The sequence below is a fragment of the Protomyctophum parallelum genome (genome assembly GCF_964188405.1).
Source record: "Protomyctophum parallelum genome assembly, chromosome: 21".
NCBI lineage: Eukaryota > Metazoa > Chordata > Actinopteri > Myctophiformes > Myctophidae > Protomyctophum > Protomyctophum parallelum.
In genome coordinates this window covers 7,925,601-7,943,955 of record NC_139713.1, presented here as the reverse complement: position 1 = coordinate 7,943,955, position 18,355 = coordinate 7,925,601, and the positions used below count along the sequence as shown (strand labels likewise).

The window sequence follows — 18,355 nt, the reverse complement described above, 5'->3', positions numbered from 1 at the left end:
CCAAGGTGAATTAAGGACTTGGCCTCATTAGGCCCACTGGCAGAGCCTTTTGTGGTGGTTCTGAAGAACCGTGGGTCCGACCGACTCGATACCTGGCACTGCACTCCCTGTGGGTGTGGAGCACGTGTGACGAATGTGAAGTCAATGGGTAAAACCGACCCACCAAATTTGTGGCAACACAAACATTAAATGCAAATCGACAATGAAGGGAACATTTACGTCATACGTAGACGAGCAAATCAACTAACCAACCACTAACCAATCACATAAATTCAGTTCATGAGATGTATGATGTTGATGTATAATTATATAATGAAGTTAACTTCACACAGGTGTGATTCTTTACCTAAATTTAACAAAATCAACGGCAAATCCCTTCATTCATCTACACAAGGTAACCTGTGCCACCAGCCACACACACACACACACACACACACACACACAGACTCTAAAGAGGATAGTAGTATCTTTATACCATTATTATTTAAGTTAATTCATATTTTTTAAAGCTCTATCAAGAACTGTATTAATTCATAGTTAATACAAATATTAAAAACGTCTGGGTTTCGGAGGCTAATACAAATATAACTCAAGAATTTAAATAAATATTCCAATATCTTTATTGGTCTAATTAAAAAAACAAAAACGTATAGTATAGAAGATACTTGTATAAAATGGTTTCATAATTAGGACAACAAAAATGTTCCAGTAATTATGGAATCATACATGGAAATATGAAGTCAAGAAATACAGATAAACACAGGTAACTGGAAGACTATTGCGTGTGCAATGTTTGGTTTGAAGCCTTTTTTCTCCTTTATTTCACATTATCACCTGATAATATATATATATACACTGTGATTGGAAAATGATTAACACAAATCTGGATAAATTTGTTCTAATCAAACAAGTGTGTCACTTTCTTCAACTAGGATATGTTGGAACTTCAAATGATTGACAGGAATCATAATAGCAAGTTATAGGTCATATATTCGATACCAAGTTCCCTAAAGTGACCTGGAATCAGATATAGTTATACATTCCAATCAACAGGACAATCATTATCAGCCAAAGCTGCTTCAAATAGAAAAAAAAGGAAATTGTTCTCCTACCAGATTTGACAATCACCATAAGACTCATCATAAAACATATTAGACATTATAAAATATATAGTATTAGCACAATGGTATGTTTGAAAGAGGAAATGAGCTGGCCATTGGTGCCCGAGTTATACAGTACTTGATAGCGCTGCGTGCCCACGTCAAACACCTTAGATAGAAGGTGAGCCAAACCGGAACGCCAGCAAGTACAAATCAACCTCAGGACAACAGTCCAAACCCTCAGGATGTGCGCTAGAAAACGGTTAGGAATGCAAGTCAAGAGTTCAACATGCATTTTTTTTTATCACAGTGATTATTGTTGATTTGCATTTTTAAAAACATTGTAAATACAAATGAATTGAAGACATTTGTTATAGATTTTGCTCTTTGATCATTAATGGCATTTCAGTTTGATCACATTCTCAAAAGAATATAATTCCAACCGAAATTGACTTTAGTGTTTTCATTCAGCAAAGAAGTTACCCGACATACAGTTTCTTTTGCCTAAAATTTATGAAAGAAAGCATTTTCTTAACCACTTATAACCTATACACTTCTTTGTACGACCCGTGTATAAATGAATAATAAAATGTCCTTTCAGTTATCGCAGGCAAGGCAATCTGATATGAGATCACATGGTCCTCGATCTGGAAAGCAAATAGTAAAATAGGAAAATGACTCCTTTCAAACAAAAAAACGCATAAAAAGTTAATGGAATTTGATGGAATCACCCACTAAAACCGGCAATTGTGTATGTAAGTATATACATCATTGTAAAATCACACAAAAAAAAAGTTTTACAGAGCACATCATCATTTTTTAAAGTGACAGATTTAGAGATAGAAACAATAGATTACAATACTTGATCAAAAAAATAAATGTGTTCAATGTGTATTGCCTGGCACCTACATAAATAATAAGAGGTAGAGCTAAGAAGTACAGTATATTATATGTCTATTTCCCCCCAAAACAGGGAAACTTTCTGTACTGTAGCCGGAGAGCTACAGCACCTAAATATACACCTTCTGGAGCCTCAAATAGATGAGAATTCAAGGGACATTTTGCAGATTTTGATCCCATTTGTTCTGCATGGTTGAGATTTCATAAATAGTGTGTCGGTGTGTGTGTTGTTTTCTGTGTATTTCTTCCATGAAATGCATACGGGTACGCCCGTGTCTTCAAACATGTTGGCATCGGGCGCGTCACTTCTTGTGATCGATTACAGGAAATTATGCGTTTGATGTAACGAGCATTACACGTCTGAATTACACTAGAGAAACACAGAGAATTAAGACGAAGGTTTTTTTTGTTTTTTATATATATATATTTTACTATTTCTTATCAGAACAATGGGATTTCAGTTCAAAATGGTCAAAATGTCCATTTAACAGGGCAAGACCACTTTGATAGAGATTTTGGTTGTGTAGTTACCTTTCCATGGTGTAACTCCAAAAGGTGGACAAGAAATCAAAAATAATTGACCCATTGATTATGAACCGATAATTCAAAACATGCTCCTCATGGGCTCACAGTGTACGGTGAAACAGCTCTCAATGTCACTCTTTGAGCACATAAACAAATTCAAATAAAGTTTATTCAGACAATATATAACATCACAAAAAACACTGTTTTTTAAAAATAAATATGTTAACTTGATATTTTGATTTGGAAGAAAAAAAACAGGAATTGACATTTTTATTAAAACAATTAATACAATAAACCGTAGGCTTACTGGGTTTGGTGATGTTCTATATTGTCTGAATAATCAGCTTTGTTTATGTTTGTTTACGTGCTAAGAGAGTGACTTTGAGAGCTGGTTCACCGTACAATCTACTGTAAGTGAATGAGGGACATATTTTGAATTATCAATTTCTAATCAATGGGATTCAGATGTATTGTCCACCTTTGGAGTTGCATCATGGCAAGGCACTGTAACTACACAGCCCAAACCTCTACCAAAGTGGACTCGGTCCTTTTAAGGTAAAAAATATATATCAACATTTTGCTAATACACTTAAAACATAATCGAGGTACGCGATAAAACCGGAACACCACATGATGTGCTCGATGAGTATGTTTTTTTGTTCTTGTTGGGACAATTATACACTAGTCCATTTTAACTTTTTAAAAGTGTGGTATGATGAATGAGCAGGTTTAGCTGGTTGTGTATTCTCACACGCGATAACAAAGCAAGACTGAACGCATTATTTTTCAGAAAAACGCTGCTAAATATCTGAAAATCGCAGCAGTGTGCAGACGCCTATAATGTTCAATGAGGACTGCATAGCTGACTTCGAAATAACTTTGTTCGCCATCAACATGTCAAGTAAATAAATATACAATAAGAATAAAAACTGCAGTATCACACATCTCCTGTGCTCTTACGTTTTGCTCTCTTTTCGCAAATAAATGCCACCAACATCTTTCAATAAAATAAAAATAATAATTAAAAAAAACGAAGAAAAATAATTAAAATCAGCGGGCAAAATTTAAATTCCCCCCACTTGTGTGCAACGTTAAAGTACTCTTTCTGAACAATACAAATATATAATTAAGTTTAGTATAAATGTACATCGTGTTGGGCTGGTATACCACCAAAACCCTCCGTGTTAATTTATCCTTTTTGTTAACTCCCCAGAGCATACAAAAGTAACCAAATGGACCCGTTGTACACTCCGTGGAGACAATATTAACACTTGATTGTAATTAACACATGGTTTTAGCGATGGTTTACAAAGCGGTTTCAGGTCCCGGAGCAGGCATCCAGAAAACACGTCTGTCTTCCGTTTCCACGTCTATTTTAATCTGAGGCACTTCGTTTATATGTGGATCTGTTTGACTAGAACAAAGACAAAAAGGAAAGGCATTATGAGCACTATGAATGTCATGTGCCTAAATATATAAAAAAAACATCTATTTAAAGGTATATTCAGTGATTTCACTTAATTCAAATATCACTTTTTGTTTTGTTTTGTTGTGATAATCCTCCCTAATATAGAGTGTGCTGGCCATATAAGGAGTTCCTCCCTGTCCCCAGTTAACCCCTGGGGGTCAAAAAACCTTAGGTTTCGTTTTTGACTCTCTATCCTGATTGGACGAAAGGCTGGGTCCCACAGCCAAAAACGAAACCTAAGGTTTTGAGTGAAATCACTGAATATACCTTTAAATTAAAAATAATCAAGTGTCAAAAATATCCTAAAATAGCAAGCTCACAAGTTGTCGCAAAGGGACCCCTTGTGAGCATGTAGATTGGATATGTTTGTGTGACAAAGTTGTACGAGTAAATATGAAATAGAAGTAAAATGGTTAATCAGACTAATTGACTTAGTCCATTTCAATAATGTTGTTAGAATAGTTTTCACTTTTGATTCGATGATGTACATTACAATTGTTTATAAATCAATACAATAATCTTTAAGAAATGTGCAGCCGTGTTTGTGCAACTCACCCTGCCACAGTAGTGATCTGATCAGCAAGCGGAGTGTGGGTTAAGGAGAGTCTGCGACTCATCTTCTGGAGAAGGGAAAAAAGACACAACAAACATAGACCATAGTTCTTAAACATCACGAAATGTCCTACCGCAGGGGTCTTCAACATTCCTCAGGCCAAGGACCTCTTAGGTGAGAGAGAGAGAGAGAGAGAGAGAGAGAGAGAGAGAGAGAGAGAAGAAGCAGGGACCCCCCGCCACCACAGATTGTGTGAAACAGTGTTGTATATTAAACATTTTCTTTTGCAAGATAAGAGGCTTTTTTAAGTGATTGTCTTATTAATGTCTGTTGACAGAGATTTGAGACTATCTGTACTGTGCTTTGGTGTTGATGGGGGGGGGGGGGGGGGAATGGTCCATATCTCCAACCTTATCCAACCCTTAGTGTTGCGAAGCACTGTGAGCTTGTAGATCAGCTTTTAATTTTTGGGGAAAAGAACTGTCACACAAAAATGTGGCGGCCCGCCTGCAGTAGCTCCCGAGGACCCCCTGTTGAAGACCCCTTGTCCTACAGACAGTAATGTGAGCCCCATCTGTGACCTCCCCCTCTGCTGTATAGCTAGGGGATGAGATCCCATGAGATCCCATTAGTTAGTTAGAGTCCGATGAACATGTCCAATTCTTACCTTATTTCAGGGGTTCTCAACCCGTGGGTCGCCAAATTATTTTGGGGGGTCCCCAAATTATTTTCAAAAATAATTTTCGTCATGTTTATTTTGCAACTGAATGGCTGGAAATGGAAATTAAGAGTTTACATATAGTACACATAGTAGATGCATACACCTTTGCTAATGATTATATCTTGTTTCAGTATTTATTTATGGTGTATTGTCTCTATTATTAAGGTTATTGTATAGCAGTCAATTTATATCGGGGGTCAGGAGGGTGTGGGGCGGGGGTCCCGAGACATTGCCAAAGCATTTCCGGGGGTCCCCGGACAAAAACATTGAGAACCCCTGCCTTATTTTACCAGGACTACCTTTGTACTTTTGATACCATGTTCAGAAGAACAAAAGCTACAAATTAGACATGCATGTCGGACGTGAACTGTACATGGGAGTGGGGAGTCACAGACGGGGCTACGTACAGTAACAGTATGTACAGCAAAGCACACCAAAGGGTCAAGACGGTTTTAGGCTTTGTCCCTGCGGTGTGATATGTCTTGTTGCACATTGACCGTACAACGCATGGAATTCAACGGCCCAAACCACACCAAAGGGTCGAGGCGGTTTTAGCGTTAACTCCTTGCAACCGTTTGGACCCAAGGAGTTGCATGGTGACCCTTTGGTGTGGTTAGGGCTTAAGTCATAGCCGAAGAGTTAAAGCTGCAATCCGTGAGTTTTATGTCCTATACTAGGACATAAAACTATTTATCGCTCCAAATTATATTCCTTAAAATAAGTTACAGATTGCAGCTTCAAGGCAAATACATTTTTAACTGAAAAGTGTGACAAGACAAGACCCACCACCACCACTCCACCACCACCACAACACATTTTTCAGTTGAAAATTCATCATTAGTATCGTTGTAAGTGAAGTATTTCAGAACACAGATTATTTCAGGATTAGTTAACTGCAAAAAAGATTAAAAAAACAACTAAAAAACTAAATACTGTACAGTAAGAGCAGGTTAAAATCATAGTCTCCTAAAGTTGATTACATTTTGTTAATGCGTGTTAATGGTAGGCCTACTGCTTGATTTATATTTTGTTCATCGCCAGTCGCAATTAACACACTGGGAGATTTTTAGATGTTGTTCAGAGTGTGACACCGGTATGCAAAAAGCATAAATAAATCAGGCATAAAGAGGTGACAGAAAAGACGTCAAGTTACCGGTATCCTGATTTTTAACAAAAAACATCTTCAGAAACATAGATAGTGTACATCCCCACACAGACACACACCCATGCAGCGTTTGAAGGCCCTGGCTAGTACTCACTATCCAAGGATTTATCCCCCAACATGGGCTCTTGTTCCATCATATCCATAGAGATTTTTATACTGGGGATATTGTCATGGTAGGGATACTCAGGCTGTGGGGAGGAGGGAGATCATATAAACATTTCAATGGCCTTTACAAAGTAATACACATATGACAGAATAAATCATGTACACAGTAAAAACCCTAAGTGTTAATAATTCAGCTCTACTCGCTCATGAAACGGATTCCGAGCTACGCTACTGAATCTGTCGTCAGGAGCATTCAGAATACATTGTTGTTGGTGGGAATGACAAAACAAAGGCTCCCGGCCGGAAGAGGAGGGCCTAAGGGCCGATTCATACTCTTATTTTACCGCTGTTTCGGCGCTGTAGAGCCGAAATAATTTCGGCTCATCAGAAATTTTCAGTAGCAACGAAGAGCCTACTTTAGGACGGTACCCGGTAACCAGTATTCCAATGGAGTCAATAGTTATTTAGTCACCTTTTGTTATTAACTCTTGTAAATACCTTTCATTGGTTCGATATTTAACCACTTTCACTTTCAAGACATTTCAAAAACGGCTATAAAAAGAGACAATCTACAAGCTCACAACGGATCGCATGGCAACACCATGTGAGCTCGTAGAGTGGAAACACCCGACAGCGTCGATATAATAACTACGTGACATTTTTAAATGGTTTACTCACAAATTCCAGTTCGCTGTCAATGCTTCCCTTCTTCTTGTTTTTCTTCTTCTTCTCGTCCTCCTTCTTCTTCTTGTCTTTCTCTGGGATGACGTCGTCCAGGTAGCTCAGGTCGTGTTGGGAGAACAGCCAGTCCATGGCCTTACGCACCACCACCAGAGCCAAGATCTGGAATAAACACGGGTTAAAACACAGGCCTTACGCACCACCACCAGAGCCAAGATCTGGAATAAACACGGGTTAAAACACAGGCCTTACGCACCACCAGCAGAGCCAAGATCTGGAATAAACACGGGTTAAAACACAGGCCTTACGCACCACCACCAGAGCCAAGATCTGGAATAAACACGGGTTAAAACACAGGCCTTACGCACCACCACCAGAGCCAAGATCTGGAATAAACACGGGTTAAAACACAGGCCTTACGCACCACCACCAGAGCCAAGATCTGGAATAAACACGGGTTAAAACACAGGCCTTACGCACCACCACCAGAGCCAAGATCTGGAAATAAACACGGGTTAAAACACAGGCCTTACGCACCACCACCAGAGCCAAGATCTGGAATAAACACGGGTTAAAACACAGGCCTTACGCACCACCACCAGAGCCAAGATCTGGAATAAACACGGGTTAAAACACAGGCCTTACGCACCACCACCAGAGCCAAGATCTGGAATAAACACAGGTTAAAACACAGGCCTTACGCACCACCACCAGAGCCAAGATCTGGAAATAAACACATTCATTTAAATAAACACGTGTTAAAAGTTAATTTAAAGGTATATTCAGTGATTTCACTCAAAAAACCTTAGGTTTCGTTTTTGGCTGTGGGACCCAGCCTTTCGTCCAATCAGGATAGAGAGTCAAAAACGAAACCTAAGCTTTTTTGACCCCCAGGGGTTAACTGGGGACAGGGAGGAACTCCTTATATGGCCAGCACACTCTATAGTAGGGAGGATTATCACAACAAAAGCAAAAAATAACTGATATTTGAATTAAGTGAAATCACTGAATATACCTTTAAATAAACACGGGCCCAGTGTTAAGTTAATTTAACACGGGCCCAGTGTTAAGTTAATTTAAATAAACACAGGCCCAGTGTTAAGTTAATTTAAATAAACACAGGCCCAGTGTTAAGTTAATTTAAATAAACACAGGCCCAGTGTTAAGTTAATTTAAATAAACACAGGCCCAGTGTTAAGTTAATTTAAATAAACACAGGCCCAGTGTTAAAAGTTAATTTAAATAAACACAGGCCCAGTGTTAAGTTAATTTAAATAAACACAGGCCCAGTGTTAAGTTAATTTAAATAAACACAGGCCCAGTGTTAAAAGTTAATTTAAATAAACACAGGCCCAGTGTTAAGTTAATTTAAATAAACACGGGCCCAGTGTTAAAAGTTAATTTCCGACGAAACCGTTTCATATTTGGTGCAAAGCTTAAAGCCTTTATGTACGAGGTATCCCGTACAACAGGTGTAGATGGAAAATACGAGAATGTTCGAAACGTGGGACAAAAACACTGTTTTACATCCGTAAACCTGTGATGATGTGACAATAAAGTTGTTTTTGGCAGAAATTTTGTATTTTAGTTTTAGTCATAGTCTTCATGTAGTTTTAGTCACATTTTAGTCACCTGGAATGTTTTAGTGCGAGTCTAGTTTTAGTCGACTAAATCTACAGTTGATTTAGTCTAACAAAAAAGTTTTGGGGGGCCGTGATGCCGTCGTAATAAACGCCTTTCACTTGCTGAAAATAGCCGATATACAAGCCCGCGATGCGTTGTGAGCTTGTAGATCGGCTATTCTCAGCATGCAACCAAGTGTAAAATGACTTATACTGGGTCTCTTGTCCACTAGTCCCTTCCTGATATTTTAGTCTAGTTTTTATTTGTTGACGAAATCGTCACAGTATATTTAGTCTTAGTCATCATAGCTTAGTTTTCATGTAGTTTCCGTCAGTGAAAAAAGGTAGTCGACGAACATTATTCGTCTTAGTTTTAGAAGTTGAGGAAAACAACACTGGTTGAGTGTGAGTCTCACCATGACAGGGAAGACGATGGCAGCGACGGTGGACTTGAGGATCCAGAGCAGGGCCAGGCAGAGCACCTGGATGAAGGTGAACAGGTGGATGCGTCTCTGGGGCACGTGGCGCAGGTAGATCAGGTCTGGCTGGTGCTTGGCTGGCATCAGCAGCAGCTGCAGTCGGTCCATGAACTGCAGCCATGGGTCACAAGAAAACCATTGAAAAAAGAAGGAATATAATAGGAGATAAAAAATAATGTGTGCTCATGTGTGTCTGAACAAATCGGCTTTTTGTATCAACACAAATATTAAATTCCAGACAATGAAAGGGGAATTTACGTCATATTATGTGGACAAGCAAAACGGCTTGTCCACATATATGACATATAGGACATTTTGTCCTAACGCAAACATTAAATGCCAAGTGGACGAGCAAATTTGGCTTTTCTAAAAACAGTGAAACCGTTTTAATTCAGCTCGCATAAATTCAGTTGTCATCTTACATGATCATGGTGAAAAGATGGGGTTTTTTTAAGCATTGTATATGATAGACAGACAGACTCCACCTACCTGAACGCCATTGAGCGATGCCACACCCATGTAGAGGAACACACCGTAGAGCACAGGCATGGGGATGAACTGCACACACACACACACACACACACACACACACACACACACACACACACACACACACACACACACACACACACACACACACACACACACACACACACACACACACACACACACACACACACACACACACACACACACACACACACAGAAGGGAGATGTGACAAACTGACGATCGAGCAGTTCGACACGCAGTATGGCAGCTCCCTAGTATCATACAGACACACAGAAAACAACTACTGTGGCCAGCTGTAGTTTCCTGGGGTAAGTAGGACGGTAGCTACTCGCCCAAATGTGTACACTCTCAGAGTTACAGACCCGTACGGGGTTCATTTGGAACCCACTCAAGGACACTTTGAGACCCACTGGTGTAGCGGAGTGTTTCCAGAGAGCCAATAACACGCACAATAGCAGCAGTCCCCTGACTCTTGGAACAGCTAGCCTTCATTAGTGTCATCGGTAACACCTGTGAAGGAAGTACGTAGGGAAGTAGGCCCCAAGTTCTTTCCAAAATGGTGTGTGTGCAGACTATAGCCCATTAGTTGCACATTGGCTGTGGGTGAACGGTTTGCGGAGCGGTCTTGATACCGGAAGGTCGCCAGTTCGAATCCCCGGACCGGCACGTTAAAATTACCACCGCTGAAGTGCCCTTGGACAAGGCATTGAACCCCCTACTATGAAATGTTCTATGAGCAGGGCCTGGCTGTAAACAAGCATCTCAAGCTTAGTCCACTTCCCTGGGTAAACAAAGAACTTTGCTTTACTTTGGCTTTGTATGAGCACAGGACCAGTCGAGGAGGAGTAGCAGTTCCAACAACTGACCACAAGGAGGCAGAAGAGCTCCAACAGCCGACGATGTGTGACCTAACATGTTTGACGGGCAGCTTAATAACAAGGGAATGGAAACTGGAGAACTATCTCATTAAGCTGCAATCTGAGCTTAAGCCACGATGAACATGCTTTATTTCACATTGCATTACCTCAACCATAGCACTCCCTAATTGGACGAATAAAACCCCCCAGCTAAATTATTTTGAATTTGAAAAGAAGAGAAACAGGGGGGGGGGGGGGGGGCATTTCTAAAAGAGAAGGACGTTAATCCACATTTGCACGGAGGAATTAACCCATTCTTGACGGAAACAACCTTTTGGTGCTTTAGCTATTGAAAAATAGCAGATCTACAAGCTCATAGCGCGCCACCGAGTGGCGCGCTACGAGCTTGTAGGTCTGCTATTTTTGAAAAATCGTGAAAATATTTATTTCAGAAAACTAAGGCCTAAATGGGTTAAAAAAACTTGTTTTTGAACAATTACCTTGAGGATGGGAGCCATGAAGACGGAGAGTCCGGTAAGGAGGAACACAATCACTCCAGTGACTCTCTGTTCCCTGCATGGGTGGGAAGGGGGGGGAGCGGAGAAACAAATTCCAAACAGAATGACGCATTATCACTCCGATTCTCTCAACCTTTAAAATTACATGTTTAAGTGATGGTGGGGGCCACATGATGTGGCCCCCCGGGCCGCCAGATGCCCATGTATGCCCTACTTCAGGGGTTCTCAACGTTTTAGGCTAAGGGGACCCCCGGAGATGCTTTGGCAATGTCTCGAGTCGGGACCCCCGCCCCGCCACCCCCTCCCAACCCCCAATATAAATTGACTGCTATAATAACCTTAATAATAGAGACAATACAACATAAATAAATACTGAAACCAGATATAATCATTGGGGAAGGTGTATGCATGTACTATGTGTACATGCGTACACTGTTCCATTTTCCAGCCATTCAGTTGCAAAAAATTATATATATTTTAAAATAATTTGGGGAAACCCCCCCCAATAATTTGGCGACCCCCCGAGGGTTGAGAACCCCTGCCCTACTTGATTAAAAACAAAACAAACAAAAACAAATTGATCTCTGGGACCGAAATCCACACAATCCTCATTGAAAAAGCACCACTTCACCCAATTTATACAAATCTTGATGTAATTCGTTCTACTTTCGTTGTACTTTATTTTGGTCTGTGTCTCAGAGGAGGTTCTGTGGTCCAGAAAGCCAGCAGGAAGCGAGGTGAAAACACCGACCTGCCTACCAGTGACATCTGCAAATCTGCAAGACAAATGTCTTCTATTTCAGCACGCCAATGTTCCAGGAAGAGAACGGCTGTAGTTTCGATTAGACTGGAATCCCCGTCAATGATGTCATTGGACAGGTTTCTGCACCGTCAGAAGAACCAATGAGAGGCCAGTGAGTGAGCGGACAGAAATAGTGGCATCTTATAGGCTAATTGATCAGCATTAGGACCAATTATATGAAGCTAAGGTTGAAAATAGGTTCTCCTTCAACGTTAGCTAGAGTGTACACATGACGGAACGACATTATGGACCTTGTAGGGTCCATTTACAATACCTTGTGAATACTCTTGTACTTTTTATATTCATATACCTTCTCCGATTGCAATTTTGCACTGATCTCTTGTGATACTATACCTTGTTCAATGCTGCTATTGTGTATCGTTTTGTCTGCGTTTTAAAAACGTTGATGTACAACTGCACAATCTCTCCTGGAAGAGCCACCCATCGACTTCACTAATATACAGTACGGCAACCTTCCCCGTGTTTCTTCACTAGTCCGATCCAGAAGAACACAGTTTGCCGGCCACTGCTACAGAGCAGATCATGAGGTTCCAAATCCATGATCTCGACCGCGGTCGAAAAACTATGATGATATACATACAATACTATACAAGAAACTAGACAAAGTGCCCTTCTGGGCACAGGTCTCCACCAGGAGGATAGGAGTGTTTGTAAATAATTACTTGAGTAAGCATAAGAAAGTATGTAGTAGTTAATATTAATACAATCTGAATTATTATTTAAACTAGAGAGACTGTGTACCAATTTGCGCGATGTTTGGACAAAATCTGTAGGTGTACTGTGCTATAACAGGCCGTTCTGGAAATCTTGGGGCAGAGGTTCATCGTTGGCATCCAGGGAGTGTGTGTGCAAAATTTGGCATCGACCGGGTTAACGGTGGCCGAGATTAGCTGCTCACGGACACACACACGGACGAACGGACACACGGACGGACGGACGGAGTGCAAAACATACTCTCCCCCCATGCCTTCGGCCTGGTGGAGACAATAATAATAAATAGTAGGAGCAGTACAAGTATAGTTACAGAAAGACAGGGGGGTATTTTGGCAATTTTTGCAAATTGCAGAGGTGCTCCTTTATGGCGGTTTTGACAAGAGGGTAGGGAGGGAGAATTATGAATGAAATCCCCTAGTTTGACCCGTCACATGCTAATTAAAGAAGATATTTTGTAACTTTTGCCTGCATAATAGGTTGTTAACGGTTCCCCCGACTTTCAGCAGCTGTCACAAAGTTTCCCAAGGGAGTTTGGTTGGAACAAATTGAGAGGTGATAGTAGACAGTAGACAGCTTAAGGCTTTATGCACACATTTTGTGAAGAAAGCCATTGGGGCATTACTTCCTTCCTTACCTGACACCCAGGAACTTGGGCTGCTCGCCCGGCGCCGACGTCTTGGTCTCCATTTTCAGAGAGTCGATGTGGGCGATGGAGATGACCGTGGCCGCCACGTACCAGGGCAGGCCCATGAAGGAACAGAGGATCAGCAGAACCGCGACCCAGAACAGATCCAGATGATACCCCGCCCCCTTCTGCAAGGACACAGGAGATGGAGGGGGGGGGGGGGGGGGTAGAAGAATAGTGAAGGGAGGTTTTGTACAATTTGGGCCACATAAGGTACAGTACAAGACTACAAGTTGAGGGCAAGCCCACAGCAGAGTGGCCTGGCCACTAATCCAGTCTGGCAGTGTGCCGTGGGTTCGACTCCCGATCCAGACGGCCTTTACTGCATGTAAACCCTCATCTCTCTCTCCCCATTTCATTTCCTGTCAGCCTACTGTCTGTCCCTCCTCTATACAAAAATGAACTAGTTTAAACTAGACTACATTTATGCACCATTTCTATTTGTTGACCTATCTTCTATCTATCTTGATTTTGGTTTACTTAGTTATTTTCTTTAGCACTATTTATATTGCATGTAAGTAAATAAGCCTTGGCCAAGCCATCTCCTGCTTCTGTAGCATGAGGCATGAGATGTCCAAGCAAAAGCCCCTGGACATGACGCTAGTATGTCGCAGGGACTTACGGACCAATCCAACCACTAATGCCGAGTGCCACTGCCTGCAAAGCAAGGATGCACTGGGTCCCATTTTTCTTTAATATGTATACTGTACATAGCAACAACCACGCCAAAAGGGGTTCTCGTATTGAAAGGTATAGTGACATATTGGGGTTCCCAGTCTCAGTGGGTTAACCCATTTTGGTGTTAGCATTATGTTATGCTTTAGCTATTGAAAAATAGCAGATCTACAAGCTTGTAGATCTGCTATTTTTGAAAAGTCGAAGAACGACTGACATAGAAACATGGCTTTTTCAGAAAACTGTCAGGATGTAGAAGACATTTTTAGAATCTTAATATATATATATATAAATTAAAAGTCGTTGACATGAAAATGTTGAGTGAAATGTTGAGAAAGGTTGAGTTCCGACCTTGAGTTTGTGCTCCTTGCGGTTAACAATGACAGCGGTGATCTGTTGGTCCATGAAGATCAGAATGGTGACCAGCAGCGCAGGGAGGGCCGACGCCAGGATCACCCACCACGGGTTGCCCCCAAAAGGCTTCACAAACCAGCCCCGCTTTGGGCTGGTGGGCTGCAAAACAACAACACCACCACCAACCACACAGTACCAATTAGAAAGCCATGCAGATCATACATAATATACATGGAGACATATGACGGTCTCTGGCCATAACCTCATCAATTATGAATTATTATCATAACTGTAATATACTAGGGCTGTCCGCGAGGAATCGATTTGGCGGTCAACAACCCTGTAAAATTGTGTTTGCTGCGTACGACCAATACAAATGAATGCCATGTACAGAGTTACAAAACAGTCACAAGAAAACGGCACAAAAACATCAGCTGGACCGAAAAGTTGTAGGCTGAAGCCATAGCTTAATGCCTACCTTTTCTTTATATATATATATAAAACCGAAACCATGGCAAAACGTTGATACCAAAGACAAAAATGTAGAAGTTTCACATACTAGTAATAGATTATAGATAATATAGTAGATATAAACCTTTATTATATTTTAAACCTTTATTATAAACGTTTTCTTAAATTTATTGAGTTCAGTTCAACATTTCTTAAGTCGGCTAATCACAACACAAAGAACAACCTTTTCAGGTTGATTAGGTTGAGAACTGAACATTCTGATTTCACGGCTAATGGATAGTGAAACTAATGCATAAAAAAAACCAACTAGTCAACTTGCAAAGTCTTGATTTAAAATAGTTCAAACCGATGGATAAATCTACTATGACATGTCAGGTGCCTTAGTTGCCTTAGTTAGAGCATATGCCTTTCATGCGGAAGGTTGTGGGTTCGATCCCTGCCTGGGGTCGACGTCAGCAACCTGGGCATGTGGTCGCAACGGGTTCCTAACGCCAAATCAAAATGGGTTCAGATCTGAGCCAAGTCTCCTGAGGAGGTGCATTCTGAGGCCTGTCCTGGACAGGGTATCCGGACATAAAAACACATTGTTTTTTGCATTATTGTTTTGTGCTGCATCCAAAACAACACTTCCTTTGGAATGAATGAAGTCAATCTCGACTGGCCCTCGCCTCAAGAACCGTATTTACCTTAAGATTGTTTATTTTTCTTTTTTTTTGTGATTGCGTGCAATATGTCTTTATAGCGCTGAACTGATGCAGGGGTCCAGCTGCATTACGATGTGGCAGAATGCAGTGAATTAGTCTGTGTAGCCAAACAAAGCGGAGTCTGTACTCGCAGCCCATAAGGCTCCCCTCTGTTCTCACACTTCACCTATAAGCTGTTATTTGATGCATGTATACCCTCTCTCTCTCCCCTCTATACCCTATCATTCCCTCTCCCCGGCGTCAAGTGTGGGCCAGCTAAGGTATGTCTCGCTAAAGTAATCTCAAAGAATGACTGTGTCTGGGATTCAGGTGATATCTATCACTTACTGGCTTAGCTACGAGGAAGACATTACACAGGGGAATTTACAGACGGATTATAAGAGACTCCATGTTCTAGAAGTAAAACGGAACATTGTCTTGGCAATGAGAAGAAACCGCACCTGGCCAACTATCTACTAAATCTACCGACTACTAAAAAAAAAATCACACCCGTGTGAAGTGAGGGGCGCTCTAATCATCATCACATTCTGTGCTTAGCCAATCAAATCATCACAAAAGTCATTCCGGCCAATCACAACAATTTGCGTCTTCACTTTTCTTGTCCTCACTTTTTGTGTCTTCAATGTTTGTTGTTACACAAACACGGAGAGCTAGTCCAGCGTGACAGTGTGCCGCGCGTTCGAGTCCCGACGAACTTTACTGTGCGTCTCCCCCCCCCCCCCCCCCCCCCCGCACCATCTCTCTCCCCGTTTCCTGTCTACCTAATTTAAATCTATCAATAAAGGCAAAAAAATCCCCCCCAAAACAATCGTTAAAAAAGGCGAGGGGCGCCCACTGTGTTTATATCGGCCACATGACATTACATGACCATGTCATTTAGTGCCCAAAACAAACATTAAAGTCCATAGACTTGGCTGGCAAACAATTTACCTAGTCCCAAGTGCTATAAGAAAACATTTAAAAACCCCATAAAGACTTAAGGTAATCATCAAAAGCCATGCAGAAGCTTATAGCGCCTCGCAAAAATAAGCTCTTGTCAGAATACTCCAACATCCATGTGGAAATCTCATCAGTTTTATAGTGTGCGAGTAATGACCCTCACATTGGAAGTCAAGGGACCGTGATGAATAGACAACACCAAAAATAGCATCAAAACTATTCATACAGATCAGTGGTTTTCTAATCTCTCAAGACAGATTTCTATTTGTTACGGAATGGGTTGAATTGCTGGTTCTCAAACATTAGCATTCTGCATTCTGTGTGGATGCAGGTCTAAAATAGACACCGACATAACATTTTTCCATTCATTGTCAATGGGAATTTAATGTTTGTGGGTAGGACAAAGCAAGTGCACATACACTAAAGCTGGACATAGCCCCTCAAAAAATATCTACATATTTTTGACACACACACACACACACACACACAAGTACCTTGAATTCACTTGGCACAATGAGCTTGGGAGTGTCTACTCCCACCAGGGCATCCACACCAACGAACAGGAAAATGGCCAGGATGATTGCAAAGTCACTGATCAGCTTCCTTACCTGGAGGAGACATTGAGCAGACACTCTCAAGTATAAGCACAAACTCTTGTCAAAATACAACAGGGTAAATAGTACAGTAAAGAAACTATATGAAGCTACTGTAGCATCTGTTAGCTAGAATGTTAGGACTGACCAAAAAGGACTACAATGTAGTAAACGTTCAGCACCAATTCTTTAACCCAATTAGACCTGAGGTCTAAGGTCATTGAGGTCACATCTGTGTCACCTCATAGCTTTAAACCACTTTAACCATTATTTTTAAACTTTAGCTGTTGAGAAATAGTAGATCTGCCATTTTTGAGAAAGCGTGAAAATGTGTCGCAAATCTTTGAATATATGGTATTATTCCTTCACAGCGAATGTTTTTAACTCAAATAGTTGCTTCTGGGGGGGTCCCTGAAGCAACATAATTTCAGATGGGGGTCAGCGGACAAATAGAGATAATTCTGGGGGTCCTTGACATGAAATAGATTTGAGACCCACTGATAGAGAAACGGGTATTTCAGAAAACTGTCATGATTTAGAAGACATTTGTAGAATCTGCTCTCTTAAAAACAATAAGTAAACAAAGTGCGCAGAAACAGACATGAGGTGCTAGATGGTGCGAGATGTCACGTACTGTGGTGGGAAAGAATCTGCTGAACTTGAACTTCTTCAGACACATGGAGCAGGTGTAGGTGCCGAAGAAGAGGATGAAGGACATCAGGGTGATGTCGGGCACGAAGCCACACGTCTCTCCGAGCAGCTGCCCTCCGTAGTACTCGCACTGCGTCCTGTCCAGGGACGACCAGGTGGCATTCATGGGCTGTGGACGTTACGGTGGCACAAAGCAAGTTCATGTTCAATTATGAGACTGGTTATTATTACCATTTGCACACTGGGATCATATGCCCAAAAATATTATTATTATTATAATAGAGGGTATGCGCGTGACACCATCATCATACCTGGAAGTTATGCGGGAACGCCTACTGAGTGTCAAAAAACTACTGCCTGGCCTTGACCATACATCCAAACAGAAAAGTCCCGTCTGATTGCATTAAATGACTTTAAACAACATTAAATTCACTTTGTCGATCACTTTGCCACTCGTTCTGCCATTCACTTTATGCATGCGCATACCCTCCATTACTACATTTACCACTAAAATCCATTATACTTTATTGACCGAAGGTCA

General features: G+C 41.2%; 1 protein-coding gene across 2 annotated transcripts in view; it reads right to left on the bottom strand.

Moving 5' to 3' along the window:
* Positions 1-792: 792 nt before the first annotated feature.
* The window catches only part of LOC310879331 (electrogenic sodium bicarbonate cotransporter 1-like), a 94,257-nt gene continuing 76,694 nt past the window's right edge, over positions 793-18,355 (bottom strand). The window contains exons 16-26 of one of the 2 annotated variants that reach the window (XM_083793920.1): positions 17,798-17,983; positions 17,065-17,178; positions 14,454-14,615; positions 13,377-13,555; positions 11,188-11,260; positions 9,809-9,877; positions 9,257-9,430; positions 7,216-7,380; positions 6,527-6,620; positions 4,549-4,613; positions 793-3,939 (exon numbers count right to left, since the gene is read on the bottom strand). In XM_083793920.1, the coding sequence (XP_083650046.1) occupies positions 4,570-4,613; positions 6,527-6,620; positions 7,216-7,380; positions 9,257-9,430; positions 9,809-9,877; positions 11,188-11,260; positions 13,377-13,555; positions 14,454-14,615; positions 17,065-17,178; positions 17,798-17,983 (1,260 nt within the window). In that variant the 3' untranslated portion in view covers positions 793-3,939; positions 4,549-4,569. The remainder of the gene's footprint in view (positions 3,940-4,548; positions 4,614-6,526; positions 6,621-7,215; positions 7,381-9,256; positions 9,431-9,808; positions 9,878-11,187; positions 11,261-13,376; positions 13,556-14,453; positions 14,616-17,064; positions 17,179-17,797; positions 17,984-18,355) is intronic. The other variant, XM_083793921.1, reaches the window with a different exon arrangement.